The sequence below is a fragment of the Phacochoerus africanus genome, chromosome 11 (genome assembly GCF_016906955.1).
Source record: "Phacochoerus africanus isolate WHEZ1 chromosome 11, ROS_Pafr_v1, whole genome shotgun sequence".
In the NCBI taxonomy this organism is placed as follows: domain Eukaryota; kingdom Metazoa; phylum Chordata; class Mammalia; order Artiodactyla; family Suidae; genus Phacochoerus; species Phacochoerus africanus.
In genome coordinates, this window is record NC_062554.1 from 7,743,861 (window position 1) to 7,759,686 (window position 15,826).

The 15,826-nt window shown below is 53.1% G+C and overlaps 1 protein-coding gene across 1 annotated transcript; it reads right to left on the reverse strand.

The window, feature by feature from the left end:
* Window positions 1–1,478: 1,478 nt before the first annotated feature.
* Window positions 1,479–8,257, reverse strand: UCP2 (uncoupling protein 2). The gene is made up of 8 exons (XM_047753053.1): window positions 8,076–8,257; window positions 7,205–7,361; window positions 4,491–4,716; window positions 3,909–4,119; window positions 2,949–3,143; window positions 2,769–2,870; window positions 2,247–2,427; window positions 1,479–1,900 (listed from the first exon to the last, which is right to left on the reverse strand). Exons 3-8 carry the CDS (start codon window positions 4,614–4,616, stop codon window positions 1,786–1,788), a joined length of 930 nt encoding a protein of 309 aa, XP_047609009.1. The 5' UTR covers window positions 4,617–4,716; window positions 7,205–7,361; window positions 8,076–8,257; the 3' UTR covers window positions 1,479–1,785.
* Window positions 8,258–15,826: the final 7,569 nt, after the last annotated feature.

The window sequence follows — 15,826 nt, forward strand, 5'->3', positions numbered from 1 at the left end:
GGGACTGAAACACAAGGCTAGTGAGGGAACCAGCTGCCAGACACAGCGAGGGCAGCCCGTTGCCGCTCAGTTTCCTCTGGTGCAAACAGTGAAGGGCCTGCCTGCAGAATTAATGTGAGGCTTAAGGTGCATTAGACACATTTACCCCCTGCCACCTGCACCCTGGCTTGGCTGACGGCACCCACCCCTGTCCCTCCTGGGACTGAGAGCCCAGCTGTCCTCCTCCACAGCCCCGACAGCCTGGACCCAAGCACCGAGTGGCCCAGCCTCCAGCTCAGGCCAGTGGGGAAGCACAGTAGCACCAGATGCCTTCAAAAGGCAGGGCACATTCTCTGGGCCTGGAACCACAGCTGTCCAGCAGGGTTCCTGAAGGACCCAGCACCCGCCCCTGGGGGAGGAGCCTGAGTCCTTGTGCCAGTTGAACTGCTGACTCCCGCGTCCTGGCCTGTGGAACCGTCTCAGCCTTCGGCTTCCTCAAACGTCTGCAGAGTGGGCCTGGGTGGCTTCCTTCGAAGGACCCAGCTCTATGAGATGCCCTGGGATTCTGGAACCTCCAAGTCCCCACCCCTTGAAACAGCAGTAGCCCTGCCCACCTGCTTTCCTGATGGAAGAGGGAGAGGGAGGCTGACACCCCTAGCTTGTCACTACCTCCCTGGGATTTCTAGCCTGGGGTGAGGGTTAAACTCTGAAGGCGAGATCTCTGGGCTGAGGCCAGATGGATGTTCTGCAGCTGCCCCCGTGCAATTCTCCTGCCTCCTCGGGGTGTTGGCTGTGCGGGAGGGAAGCAGCCTGACTTGCCCTCACTAGGCCTGGGACTTTGGGAAGGCAGGTTTCCCGTTTGTAAAATGGAATAAAATAAGCCCATAGCATCTAAGATTCCCAAGTTCCTCTAAGTCTTCTAAGAAGCACTGGGGATGCAGGGCAAATAGGAACTTTTTTTTTTTTTTTTTGGCTTTTTAGGCCTGCACCTGCCTAGGCTAGGGGTCGAATCTGAGCTACAGCTGCCAGCCTTCACCACAGCCATAGCAATGGAGGATCCAAGCCGAATCTGCAACCTACATCACAGTTCATGGCAACGCTAGATCCCTGACCCACTAAGTTTGGCCAGGGATCGAACCTTCATCCTCATGGATACTAACAGGTACCGCTGAGCCACAGCAGGAACTCCCGGAACACTCATCTTATAGATAAGCAGGGCCGGGGGGGTGGGGGTTGGAGAGGCAGGTGCTACAGCACCAAGCACCAGTGGTTGAAAGCACCAGTGGGGACAGTAGGGCCACATGCTGACTGCAGGCTGCTCCTTCGCTGGCCCCCTCGGCCCTGGCCTGGTCTGGGAGGACATGTGGACCAGAGGCCCTCCGTGCAGATTGGGCTGCTAAGGGAGATGGGTCACACCCCCCTTTCCAAGGGGCTCCTCCCTGCCCACCAGGTGCCATCACGGTCCTAGGACCAAGACCTCTGGTAACAGAGAGAGAGGAGACAGCAACATCGAGCTGGTTTTATGGGTGATGTGCTAGCTGGGCTGGGTGGGGCAGGATGAAGAGTTGGGCCAAACTTTTCAAAGGACGGAGGACTTGAGATCCTGGTTGATGCCAGGCTTCCCACAGTGTCAGCTGGGGTCAACTCCACGGGGACAAACCATGAGAGGCAACGGAGAACTGAGGGGTGAGAATGTGGGGACCGGGAAGGGACGTGGTGGGAAAGGGGGCAGCGGGTGATAGAGGGAGGAGGGCAGCGGGGCCAGGAGCCAAAGCCCGAGGCAGTCGGCTTGGCAGCAGGAGAGGCTCAAAAGGGAGCCTCCCGGGAAGCGCGGGCAGCCATGAGGGCCCTTTTCAGCTGCTCATAGGTGACAAACATCACCACGTTCCAGGACCCCAATCGGAGAAAGGAGGGCGTGAACCTAGAAGGGAGAAAACACAGGTTCATCTCTCACTCACCCGCCCGCCGCCGGGCGCTGGCATCCGGTCCGACCCGGATGCTCTGTCCCAAGGGAGGTCAGGAGGGCCCAGGGGATGGAGCTGCGGCTGTGAACAGAGTCCCCTCTGAGTCCGCACTTGAACACCCAGGAAGTAGGCAGGAAAGCAGCCCTCGGAGGAAGGAGTTAGGAGCAGGAGAAGGCCTGGGTAATACTCGGACCAGGATCAGAGACACTCCGTGTGGCCACTCCGTTGCAGGGGTGGGCGGTTCTCTGCCCCGGGTGGTGGGCACAGGAGATCGGGACCTGGGTGGGCTGGTTGGAAGCTCACCCTTTGTAGAAGGCTCGGGGACCCTCCTTCTGGAGCATGGTGAGGGCACAGTGGCCAGCGCTGCTGTACTGGCCCGGGGCAGAGTTCATGTATCTCGTCTTGACCACGTCCACGGGAGAGGCGATGACGGTGGTGCAGAAGCCCGCCCCGAAGGCGGACGTGAAGTGGCAAGGGAGGTCATCTGCCAAAGAGGAGGCCGCCAGGGAGTCAGGCAGGGTCAGGCGGTCAGGATGCTACCCTGTCACTCCAGGACAGACGCGACCTGAGGGTCTGCTTTCAGAGGCACAGGGGCTCCAGCTGCACTCTCTCCTGAGGGCCTGAGGGGCACTGCCGATCCAGCCTCACTGCCTTCCCTGTGCCAGGGGAAACTCATCCCGCGGGGCTTGGGTCCAGTGGAGGAGAAACTCACTCCACAGGCAAAGGGGAAACAGGATGAAAAGACGTGGCCTCCAGGCCCCCAGAGCCCCCACTGGCTCCTGGGCCGAGGGAAGGGTGAGACCCGTACCATCTCCCCTGCCCCACCTGTCATGAGGTCGGCCTTCAGGAGCGTGTCCTTGATGAGGTCATAGGTCACCAGCTCAGCACAGTTGACAATGGCATTACGAGCGACATTGGGTGAGGTCCCTACGGGAGCAAGGGGAGGTGCCTGGGTGAGGCCAGGGAATAGGGGAGGAGGAGGCGGGGAGAGAGCTGCGCACACACCTTTCCAGAGGCCCCGCAGCCCCTCCTCTCGGGCGATGGTCTTGTAGGCGTCGACAGTGCTCCGGTACCGCCGGCCGCCGCCGGCCCGGGCCTGCGCTTGGAACCGGACCTTTACCACGTCTGTTGGCTGGGCCACGGCCACAGCCAAGGCCCCCGTGGTGCTGCCTGCCAGGAGGCGGCTCCCGATGCCGGCATCTGAGGGAGAACCACAGGCGTCGGCTGGCCAGCCAGCCGGCCGGGCTCGCGCTCCTCTCCCTCCGCGCCTCACCCCAGCCACCCCGGCCCTGGGACCCCTCGTCTTTCGCTACCAGGACCCAGCGCAGCCCAGCCCAGAGAACGCTCTGCATCACAAAAACATCGCTGGGAGTGGCTACGACTCACTCGGCTCTGGGACACAGAAGGCATAGGATGTTCCTTTCCTAAAACATTTTCATTTACTTCATCGGCCCTGAGAAATCTGCATCCTTTCCACTGGACAGACAGGAAAACCAAGGCTCTGAGAGAAGTGGCTTTTCTCAAGGACTGGGACTCATGAGACGGTGCCCGTGCCAGGCCTGCTTCTCCTGCCACGCGATCCTGGGCAAAGCCAGCCTTTGGGCCTCAGTTCTGTTTCCACGCGTGTAAAACGGCGGGTGGGCATGGCCTGCTCGGGAGGTGACGTGGTGAGGGCTGGCCTGGGAGGGTTTTCTGGCTTCTCACTGTGTGACCTTGGCCACGGCCCCTCCCTCCGGGAAGCCTCAGTCTCTTCTTCTAACAAGGGGAAGCCACCATCTGCCCCCCAGGATGATGCCCTGCTGGGACCCTGGCACAGCAGGTGTTCCGGAATCATCAGAAGCATCAGGGCCTCTGATCTGAATTCCTCCTGGGGTCCTTGGGGCCTAAAGAACCTGTGCAGCTAAAAGAACTGGGACCAACCCTCACTAAGAGGCCAAGAGGCCTGTTGGCCAGCTCCCCACTCACGCTCTGAGCCCTTGGTGTAGAAATGCTTGACGGAGTCGTAGAGGCCGATGCGGACGGAGGCGAAGCTCATCTGGCGCTGCAGGCCGGCCACCAGCCCGTTGTAGAGGCTGCGGGGGCCCTCGTTGCGCACCATGGTGAGGATGGTGCCCAGCACCCCGCGGTACTGGGCACTGGCCGCGGCCTGCACTGGCCCCCGCCTTTCTCCCTGGATCTGCAAGGCCAAGGCAGGTGGTTGCCCTCCCATCTCCTGCCAGCCTACACTCTTAAGATTTACAGCCCCAGTTCCCGTCGTGGTGCAGCGGAAACGAATCCGACTAGGAACCATGAGGTTGCAGGTTCGATCCCTGGCCTCGCTCAGTGGGTGGGGGATCTGGCGTGGCTGTGGCTGTGGGGTAGGCCAGCAACTGTAGCTCCAATTCAACTCCTAGCCTGGGAACCTCCATATGCTGTGGGTGCGGCCCTATAAAGCCAAAAAAAAAAAAAAAAAGATTTACAGCCCCCACCCACCACCCCAGTGAGGAGTCTGTGACTTAGGGAACAAGCAGACTAGCCGCCCTCAGAACCCCAGGCTTCATCCCTTACCTGCAGCCGGACTTTAGCCGTGTCCAGGGGAAAGGTGATGAGGTCTGCGATGCAGGCAGCTGTGCCAGCCCCCAGGAACTTCACAGTGGCCGTTGGGGGGACCTCTGTGGCCTTGAATCCAACCATAATGCTGATTTCCTGCTAGCTCTCAGGAGACACAGAGGAACTGCAGAAAGGGGACGCCTCCACTCAGCAGCAAGACGAGATAGAGGAACTCTGCCGGAATCTAGGCCAGGGCGAGAGAAGGTCCATCAACTGCCGAACCGCGAGACCCTCCGTCCCCACTACCCTGCCAGGCCCTGCCCAGCAGCTTCGCCTCCCCCAGCAAGGGCTCAGAGCAGCCCCTCGAGGGCCAGGCGCGGTGAGCCCCACGGGTTCTCAGCTGGGGCTGGAGACGCAGTTCCTGCTGCAGAGTCCACATTCTGTGAAGAGCTCCCTCCCTTTCACCACAGGGAGTGTCTGGGTCACAGCTCTCCTAGTGCTGCCTCGCCAACAGGCCTCAGCCCAGCCCTTTGTCTACTGGATGCAAAGTTCACGGATGCCCGCATTCCTGATTCTGCAGATTGGTCCACAGGGCAGGCAGAAACGGGAGAAGGCTTCAGCTAGATTAAGACCTGACAGCCACAAACCCACGGGCCCTGAATTTCTGAAGCAGGAGAGGTTCCGATGGGCCTGGAACTGTGTAGATCTTAGAAGACAATGAACAAGATCAGTTCAGCCCCTTCGATTCAGTCCAGTTGTATCCCCACCAGCCCCTTACACAGCTTGGGCTCCCTAGTGCTGGTTCACTGGGATGCAGGAGACAGTATCTATCCTAGAGGGGGCTTTATGGTCTGGCACGGGGTTGAGCAGGTGATTCAAGCTAGATTTGGTGTTTGTAAAACATACTCTCAAAATGCAAAGTTGGGGAGTTCCCTGGTGGCCTAGCAGTTAAGGACTCTGCATTGTCCCTGCTGTGGCTCAGGTTTGATCCCTGGCTCTGGAATTTCTGCATGCCACGGATGGACGTGGCCAAAACAAACAAACAAAAAGGCAGAGGAGGGAGCAACCAACTCTGGTGAGTAATCAGAAAGAACTTAGGCCTTGAAGGATGCTGAGCAATGCTCAGGGCTGAGAGGAAGTGCAAAGGCACTGCTCTCTCCCCTGGCCCATAAAACTGACCCCTCTCTGCCCAGTGTTCTCCCGCATAAGGGCCACGGCTTCAAGAGAGGCGGGGGTGGGGAAGTGCAGGTCACAGCAGCGAAGTGACAAAGGAAACCAAAAGCTCCATTTTGTTCTCAGAACTGCAACGACACCGTCTCCTCCCTGCCCTGGGAGGAAGGAAGCCGAGCGCGCACCCCAGTGGGGGAGACGACCTGCTTCTCGGCCCTGAGTTTACTTCTTTGCCAGCGCAGGCGGGGCGGCTCTGAGCCCTTCCTGACTGGCTGCCCCTGTTGCGGGGCCAGGAGAAAGAGCTAGAGAATGATGAGCGGAGTCAGCTGTGAAAACGGACCCAGGGAAACAGAGCGCAGGGGGCTGCTTCCTCCTGCGCTTCTCACCCTGGGTGGCCGGGCAAACGGGGACCCAGAGGCTACTCCCCACTCAGCTGCTGCCTTTATTCCTGTTTCCCTGGAGCTTGGCGCACATGAGGCTCAGTGAAGGCTGGCACTCAGGTGGCAGAAGGGGTTGTGACGGTGTTCCAGAATCCCCCGTTTCCTTGCCCTGACATCCCCCTAACCCAGGGGGTGCTCACACCTTTTGTCGCCCTCTGCCTGGCATCCTTACTCCTCAGAGCAGCCCTGTGAGGGGCTGCTCCTGCTTCCACTTTACGGGTGAAGGAACTTCCTAAGCCCTGTCTGCAGGCGCCAAAGCCCATGCTATCTGCTTTGCCCTGGTGCCCACTCATTTCTTTCCTGCTGTTTTCTTAGCCCCAGGCACAGGCAGGGCCTTTCAGGAGCAAGGCCAACACCCAAGTCCTCTCGTGACAATGTGACAGTCCTGAGAAGGTTCAGGCAGATGGCATCCCTTCTCTGGGCATCAGAGACATGACGAATGAGTTAATCATTTCCTGACCTTGATCTGGGTTGCAGTGTTGGGAGGGCCAGAGATAAATAAGACCTAGTCCCCCGCTCACCTCAGAGACAAGTGCACAGAGGCTTAAGTTGCCATTTTGTATGTTGCCTTGCGTTTGCCCAAGTCAGGTCCTTAAGAGCCGTGGGTACAGAGGCAAAGGGGCCTGTGCTAAAGACTCTAGTAAGAAGATGAAATTAAACTCAGGCCTAACCAGAAAGTTAATCTTATGTGACAGTCCCTGGCAATTAACTGCTTTCAAGTCCAAAAAAGTACAGCTGATCACCAATCTCAGTCTCGGGGCCAGTCAGCCTGAGTCAGCAACATGAGTTAGAACAAGAGGTTCCTGGCCTGGCTCTGCTGAGGCTCCCAGGGTGACCACCTGGGTCTCAACCTCCTCCTCTGGGGATTGGCATCCTTGGCTTGTCGGGGGGGGGGGGGGGGGGGGGGGGGGGGGGGGGGGGGGGGGGGGGGGGGGGGGGGGGGGGGGGGGGGGGGGGGGCTGAGGGCCAGAATGAGACCACGGATATACAGAGCTTCGTGAACTCTTAAGAGGGACTTTACTGGGGCGGTGCCGCAGGTTGTTTTTGTTAACGTCCTGCCACCCCACCCCTAGACCACAGGGCAGAGGCAGCAAAGACTCCGCAGTTAGACTGGACTCTTACCTGGCTTCGTAAGGTCTCACACTGAGGCCCTCAAGATCAAGCTTCTCTAAAGGCCTCCCATTCCTCAAAGCTGCCAGTGGCTATCATGGCCCCATCCCTTGGGTTTTCCATAGAAGATGGCTGGGAGACGAAACACGTAATGGTCATACTATGTGTCCTGTGGGTGAGGACAAAGGAGCGTTTAGAAAAGGAAATGCGCCTTTAAGGACCACAGCCCAGCAAGGAAAGGGCCAAGGGCCCGAGGCACACATGCCCCCTCAGTCCTTGCCTGGGGGTGAGAGGGCAGGGAACAGAGTCTGCTTCCCACAGGGCAGCTGAGGGGGATGATCCCCGAGCCCTCCCCCTCCTGCTGCTCCCTCGGTACCACCCCCTGCTTTAGTGGGACTCTGTACTCTGCAGAAGCATCGCCCAGCACAGTCAGCAGGCTCTGGGGATCTGAGTGCTGGAGGGGGTCGCGATGGGGCGGAGACAGACGGAATCAATGAGGGCCCAGATCGGGTCTGCGAGGAGGTTAGAGGGGCCGCGTCAAGCAGCTCAGTCTCCTGCAGGCAGACAACTGCCCCAGGAATGGCCCGGAGCCGCCTGGGGTGGGAGAGGTCATTCTGGTCATTGCTGAAGGCCCCCCACCCCGGCCGAGGAGAAGCAGTGTTAGGGTGAAGGCTTAAATGACAGCCATTTGAACGCGAGCGGTAAAGAAGAAAAGACAGCAAAAGGGTGAAAGAGAGAAAGAAACAAGACCGAGAAATAAAATACAAAAGAGGAGACGAGGAGGGAAATTAAAGGAGGCGCGCGGTCCCCGCGGGCGGGCGGGTAGCGGGCATGGGGCAGGTGGAGCGGGCGCAAGGCCGGGGCGGGCCGGAGCCGGGCTCACCGGGCCGCAGGGAGAACTCAGGAGAACCGGCAGCTGTCTGTCGTCGGGCAGAGGGCGAGTCCAGGGAGCGCCCTCGATCCGAAGCGGAGAGAAGACGATCCGAAGGCGTGGCGGGCCGGGGCTTGCGGAGAGACCTGCAGCAGCCGCCGCGCAACCTAGACGCCTGGGCGGGGCCTGCGGGCTCCGGGGGCGGGGGCGCGACCCTCGAGCCACCGCCTTTCCGCAGAGACCGCCCCGCCCGGGGTTCCCTCCGCGACCCCCTCCACGCCCACTTCCGGGAGCCGATTCCCGGCTCCCCAACCTTGGTTCCCCTGTAGGGTCATCTCCTAGCTCCGCCACCCTCATTGTGGGGATGGCAAGACTGTCTCCCGGAAAGAAGCAGAGACTGCCCAGGGCCACATACGCCCCCGGCCCCTCGCCAGGGTTCTTTCTAGCAGCGCCCTGAGGCTCAGGTGCAAGAGCACCCACTCCTTCCACGGGCTCAGCCCGCGACCCCCAACTCCACGACCGCAACTTGACAAACCGCAGGCTTTCTCCCCTGGCGCCAGCGGACTCCCGCGGGGCCCGGCGTCGCTGGCAATTGGTTCAAGTCGCCCCGTGGCGGGAGGAAGGAGCCGATCTAGGCTGTGGCAGCAGGTGGCCGGCAACCGCCAAAGGCAGTTAGGCGCAGCCGGGCTTCCCGCCGCCTCCTGGCCCAGTTCAGGGCCCCCAGGCGACTTCCGGCCGGGTTGGGGAGGGGGCGCCAAGCGTGACGCTCCCCCTCCCCCCACTTACAGGGAACCTGCGGGGTGGGGGATAGGGGCACGCTGGCAGGGAGGCCTGGACCTGCTGCATGCTTAAGCCCCAGCCTGAGAAAGGGACAGTGGGAGATGTGCCGACCCGGTTTGGTCTCAGGTAGCTGGCGGTCTTATAGGGGTTCAGATATGTAAACAACCGGTAATTGTGTCCAATGGCTGGACAAGCGCGTGCTTGTGGAACACAGACTGTTGAGTAATAGTCTCTGTTGGCCCTCAGACGCTGGGCCCCTACTTTTGTGTACCTTCCATCTGGGCTCAGTTCCTTTGATGTGCCCTGTCACTATCGGGCCAGGATCCTGATTCTCCGTGGAGCGCACACCTTTGGGGGTGGCTGCAGTGGCTGATGGCTTGCTGGTCGAAGCATTCTTTGTTTACTGTTAGGGCAGGTGACATTCTTTGGAATGAATGAATGAATCACAGTGATTAGACGTTTTCATGTGAATATGTATGTTAGTAGGGTTCTCCAGAGCAACACAACCAACAGAATGTGTGTGTGTATAAAGAGGGATTTTTTAAAATTGACGTATAGTGGATTTGCACTTGATCTTAGCCAAAAGGCTGAGAAGCTGTCATAGCTGATTTATAATGCCGTGTTATTTTCAGGTTACAGCGCAGTGTGTCAGTTTTCTATATTTTTTCAGATTCTTTTCCCTTAGGGGTTATTATACAATATCGAGTGTAATTCTCTGTGCCATACAGTAGGTCCTTGTTGGTTATTTATTTGATGTAGTGTGGTGTATGTGGATCTCAACCTCTTAATTTATTCCTCCCCCCTTCCCTTCTGGTAGTCATAAGTTTGTGTTCTATGTCTGTGAGTCTAGAGAGATTTTTTTTTTTTGACCCCACCTGCGGCATAAAGAAATTCCTGGGCCAGGGATCCAATCTGAGCTGCCTATGCCACAGCTGCAGCATTGCTGGATCCTTAATGCACTGTGCTCAGCGGGAGATGAACCTGTGCTATCGCGGAGACAACGCCAGATCCTTAACCTGCTGCACCACAGCAGAAACTTCAAAGACTGATTTCTTTAAAAAAGGAGTTGGCTCAGAGTTCCCATCGTGGCTCTGAGAAAATGAATCTGACTAGTATCCATGAGGATACAGGTTTGATCCCTGGCTTGCTCAGTGGGTTAAGGATCCAGTGTCGCCAGGAGCTGTGGTGTAGGTCGAAGATGTGGCTCAGATTCTGAGTAGATCACTGGCTACCGCTCCGATTTGACGCCTAGCCTGGGAACTTCCATATGCCGCAAGTGTGGCCCCCCGAAAAATAAATAAAATAAATAAAAAGGTGTTGGCTCATGCAGTTTTGTAGAATCATCAAGCCCACAATACATAGCTTAGACCTGCATATTAGAGACTCAGGGATGAGTTGCAATTCACGTCCAAGTGCAATCTTCTGGTAGAATTCCTTTTGGTTTGGGGGAGGTCAGTCTTCGTCCTATTCAGGCCTTCAACTGATTGGATGAAACCCATTTAAGCATGGAGGGTAATCTGCTTTACTCAGAGTCCACTGATTTAAATATGGGTTTTTTTGTTTTGTTTGTTCGTTTTTGGTTTTTCAGGGCTGCACCCGTGGAATGTGGAGGTTCCCAGGCTAGGAGTCGAATCGGAGGTACAGCTGCCGGCCTACACCACAGCCATAGCAATGTGGGATCCGAGCCACGTTTGTGACCTACCCCACAGCTCCTAGCAATGCCAGATCCTTAACCCACTGAGCGAGGCCAGGGGTCGAACCTGAAATCTCATGGTAACTAGTCAGATTGGTTTCTGCTGCGCCACAATGGGGAACTCCTGATTTAAATGTTAATCTCATCCAGAAAATACCTTCACAAAACCGCCAGAATGTTTGGCCATATTTCTGGGCACTGTGACCCTGACAGGGTGACACATAAAATTAACCATCAGAGTATATATTAGTTCTCCTTATATAGATAAGCATAGCATATATTTCTAGCTCATGTAAGACAAAGTAGAAAACTAAATACTGTTATGTTTACCCTAAATATATCACTGACCAAGCCACAGGTAACTTGATGCAAAATATTTAATCCTATAAATAGGCCACACTATTGAACACATGGTGGTAGCAACAGTTTTCAGAAAGACATATTTATAGAAGTAGGTTAAAATACACATACGGTTTTATAAATAACAAAAAAAATTATCAGTAAAAATATTTAGGTTATGACATTCCCAAAGTCTCTATTTTCCACATTTTTGTTTGCTTAATTTGGCTACAGTTTTAAACTGTAAACAAGTACCCTACAGAGGAAGTAAACTTTCACACGACATAAACTTCCTAAGGAAGATAACTCGGAAACTCTCAAAAGTGATTCCAATTATTCTACTTAACATTTGAAATATTGAAAGAACAAATGACTTTTTAAAGCCTTTGAAATTATTCAGTTATCTTTAAAATTATACTGGCATAATACAATATTTAGTTTGCCTAAAACTGTGTCTTCATAGTAGGTTTATCACTAGAGCATTTTGATCTGAAGGCATAGTCTCAATGCTTCTAATGTGTAATTCTAACCGGAAATCAAAATGCAGAGTTTGCAAACATCAAATTCAATAAATCAATTTTATGTTAGTTGGTAGAGAAACTAAACAAAAATTCCCTTTTTTTTTTGGACTTGCCTCAAGCATAAAGAACTTCCCAGGGCAGGAATCAAACCTGCATCACAGCACTGACCCAAGCCACTGTAGTGACAACACCGGATCCTTAACCCACTGCACCACTGGAGAATGCCCCCAAAATTCTTAAATCGAGATGTTAGCAGGGGAGTTCTTGCCATGGCTCAGTGGTTAACAAACCTGACTAGTATCTATGAGGACTCGGGTTCGATCCCTGGCCCCACTCAGTGGGCTAAGGCTGGTGTTGCCGTGAACTGTGGTGTAGGTCAGTCTCACCTCAGATCTGGTGCTGCTGTGGCGCAGACCAGTAGCTATACCTTCCATTAGACCCCTAGCCTGGGAACCTCCATATGCTGTGAGTGCGGCCCTAAAAAAAAAAGAAATAAGAAATAAAAAATAAAATAAGGGAGTTCCCGTCGTGGCGCAGAGGTTAACTAATCCGACTAGGAACCATGAGGTTGCGGGTTCGGTCCCTGCCCTTGCTCAGTGGGTTAACGATCCGGCGTTGCCGTGAGCTGTGGTGTAGGTTGCAGACGCAGCTCGGATCCCGTGTTGCTGTGGCTCTGGCGTGGGCTGGTGGCTACAGCTCCGATTCAACCCCTAGCCTGGGAACCTCCATATGCCGAGGGAGCGGCCCAAGAGATAGCAACAACAACAACAACAACAACAAAAATAAATAAAAAATAAATAAATAAAATAAAATAAAATAAAATAAATCATGGTGATCGTTGCAGAATTCTGAATATACTAAAAAGCATTGAATTTTACTCTTCAAATGGATGAGTTGTGTGATATATGAATTATATTTCAATAATGCTACTGCCAAAATAAAAAAGAGACAAGAGCTCAAGAGAAACAACAAAAGAAATTCACATCAGACCACGATAACATCCTTTTGGCCAAACTTCCCATGAAATGTCATTGATTTTTTGTTTGTTTTGTCTGCACACATTACACTCAGAACTGCTGAGCTACCAGGGAACCCCTCGCTGAATCTTTATAAGACCTTATAAAAATTTTTTTAAATTTTTGTTTTAATTTGAAAAAGAAAATAACTTAAGACCTTATAAAACGAGGCTAAATTACACAACTATGCTGATGTGTATACCTTCAACAAAGTTCAGCTGACATACATGATTTCTAGGTATCCACAGGACTTCCTAATGCCTCAGCATATCGTCGCTCAAAAACGGTTGTTTATTATTTTGTACCCTTTCTGCTCTAAATACCAAAGAAGTCCTTTCACAAGAAGAGTTAAATCACTTTCCATCATCCGCAAAAAATCATCAAAACAAAATTAAACGAGACTTATGGTTTTTTGTTTTTGTTTTTGGTCTTTTTAGGTCCGCACCTGCAGCGCATGGAAGTTCCCAGGCTAGGAGTCGAATCAGAGCTACAGCTGCTGGCCTACACCACGGCCACGAGCACCACCAGATCCTAGCTAACGCTAAGAAGAAAAGACACCAAGTGGGAATAACACATGGTGTAACTAAATTATTGCAAGTGAAGATTAGTCGTGAGAAGGGAGGAAACTGATCTTCTCTTTGATTCTGATAAGATGGCATTTCTACATATTACAACCTTTACAGGAAGCAGAACTCTCATGTCAACATAAGATGGTAAGACACACTTGAAAACGTGGCCTGTGTGTGAGTATTCAGTGTGGAAGCGTCTTCCTTGAATGAGGGAACAAAGCAAAGGATATATATTTTCTGCTAGAATATCAGAGTCTTTGAAAGCTTTTTTTTTTTTTTTTGCAAAGGTTTTGTGGCCGTTTTATTACTTTTTTTCTCCTGCAAAGGTTATGTAGCGGTTTTACGACTAACTTCTCACTGATCAGAGCTAAGCAGTGGAATTTCAAAGCACAGCTCAAGCGGAAACCAGTCACTTCTGTTGTGGCAACTTCAGGGTTGTTTTGTTGCTGCTTCCTCAGTGACGGAGTCAAATGACTCTGTACTTTCTTTTGCTCTGAGCGGGAAGTTAAATAAGTGAAACCAGGTTCTCCCTCTCATCAGAAGCATCCGAGCATCTGTTTACATGTTGACGAGAAGCTTAGACAGGGTGACAAATCCACAGAAATCCCTACAAGCCTACTTTATTCCTTAGTATCTGCAGGGGTTTGTGATCGCTGATCCTGACACAAGCAGACTTTCCTTGGAGCTCTCTTTTAATAAATGGGATGTTTTTCTCATCCCATCATTTAACATTGGAGCTAATCTGAAGTAGGAATTACTTTAGGATGATAACTCTGAAACATTATTAACGCTCAATATTAGCCTTGAAATATAGCTGCTGGGTTTTGGCCAGTCCGACATGGGGCCGTGACCTCTGAGCAGTGGGTAACTGGTCTCATAGTCTCAGGGGGACTATTGCTGACGGGCTGTATTCATTTGTGAGAGGAACCACGGAAACAAGCAACGTGTGATTTTGTTTAGACCTCTGCTGCAAGTCACAGGGTCCGAATCAAGAAGGCTTTCTGGGTTCTCTTGAGACGTAGTGGGTTAAGGATCTGGCCTTGTCCCTGCAACGGACCAGGTCCCCCAAGCCCGACCTACACCACAGCTGCTGGCAACCCTGGATCCTTAACCCACTGCCAGGGATCAAACTGAGTCCTCATGCTTCCTCGTTCGGTTCGCTACCACTGAGCCACAGCAGGAAGCCTGTGGCAAGGGATGGATCCCTGGCCTAGGAACTTCCACACGCTGCAGGCATGGCCCAAACCACACCAAACACAGGAGGCTTTCGAAGTGTAAGATTCAGAAGAAAACCACAGCGGGGTTGTTCTGGCTCTGTAGGCGCGTGACTGCATGGTTTTTATGATGCAGAGACGTGACAGCGTTTGTCAGAGTAAGCGCCCGCCCCATACGCTCTGCAATCTGCACTTGTTCACCAGGATTTGGAACCTTTTCTAGTTGTGTAAGGAAGCTGTCCAGACACTTATGTGAAAGTTTGCCAACTTTTGGTGCCCGATATCCCATCCTTATAAAGGCAAGTGTTGGGTCAAATAGGAAAGCAGTGGGCTTTGTGAATCCTGCAGACAGATCCAAATTGCTTATAAGGGTTGTGTCAGCGGGATCTTAACCACAGCTCACGACAATGCTGCATCCTTAACCCACCGAATGAGGCCTGGGATCAAAACTGCGTCCTCATGGATCCAGGTCAGGTTCGTTTCCCCTGAGCCAAGATGGGAACTCCTGATTATTTTAAAAGCTGTTTTTTTTTCTTTCTTCCTTAAAATATAGTTTAATAGGCGTACCCGCTGTGGCGCAGCCAGTGAAGAACCCGACTGGTATCCATGAGGATGTGGTTTGCATCCCTGGTATTGATCATTGGGTCAAGGACCCCGTGTTGCCACAAGCTTTGGCATAGGCTGTGACATAGGCCAGCAGGTATACCTCCGATTCAACCCCGAGTCAGGAAACGTCCATATGCTGCTGGTACAGCCCGAAAAAGACAAAATAATAATAATCATGCTTGTAAATAAATCTTTGGGTCCACGAATTTACTTTCCTATGCGATCATTCCTTGGAGTTTCCTGGTGGCCTGGCAGCTGGAGACTTGGTGTTATCACTGCTGTGACTGGGGTTGCTGCTGTGGCACAGGTTCGATCCCTGGCCTGGGAACTTATGCATGCCATGTGCGGCCAAAAAAAAAAAAAGCTCATCGAATGTGACCATTCCTCAAATTTCAGTGAAAAAATTGGAGAATGCCTTCATTTTGCTTCTCTCCAATTGGAAATTTTCCTCTCCGCGGCTCTATTTTATTTCTAGGTTCCGCGTACTTTCTGGAGGGATCCCTTCGGCCTGTACCTGTTAGCCTGTGCTCTTCTGTGTTTTCTAGGACCTTCCCCCTCATCGTCAATCTTTCCTTTCTCCTACTCTGTGTGTAGATTTGTGCATAAATTAAAAGGAACCCTCAGGACTTTCCTACCCCTTGTGCAGTGGCTATTTTTTCCCCTTTCTTTCTCTGCCAAGCTTTTGGAACAATTGGCCGTCCTCTGACTTCTCAGCTTCTGGCACAGCTCTCACATATCTGATGAATGAATAAATGAATGATCTCACATTCGTCTCTTCATTCACTTCACGCCAGGCGTGCAGGCCTTTTTCCTGTTCTTTGAATCTGCCGAGCTGCTGCCCACAGGGCTTGCAGATGGCTTGTTCCCTTTTCCTGCGACACCTTTCCTCGGCTCTTTGACCAGCCAGCACTTCTTATCATCCTTCCACACATGCAGATAGACAGATGCAGACAGACAGACACACACTCCTTCCATATCACAAGTGGTCTCTTCTGCAAGTTAAGTGCACTTTTATTTTTAAAAAT

Excerpts from the sequence above, each read along its gene's own strand:
- UCP2 (XM_047753053.1), bottom strand. The coding sequence starts at position 4,616 with ATGGTTGGATTCAAGGCCACAGAGGTCCCCCCAACGGCCACTGTGAAG. Across the intron at positions 4,120-4,490 it reads CGGCTAAAGTCCGGCTGCAG|ATCCAGGGAGAAAGGCGGGG; the intron begins GTAAGGGATGAA and ends TTGGCCTTGCAG. Across the intron at positions 2,871-2,948 it reads GCTGCGGGGCCTCTGGAAAG|GGACCTCACCCAATGTCGCT; the intron begins GTGTGTGCGCAG and ends TTGCTCCCGTAG.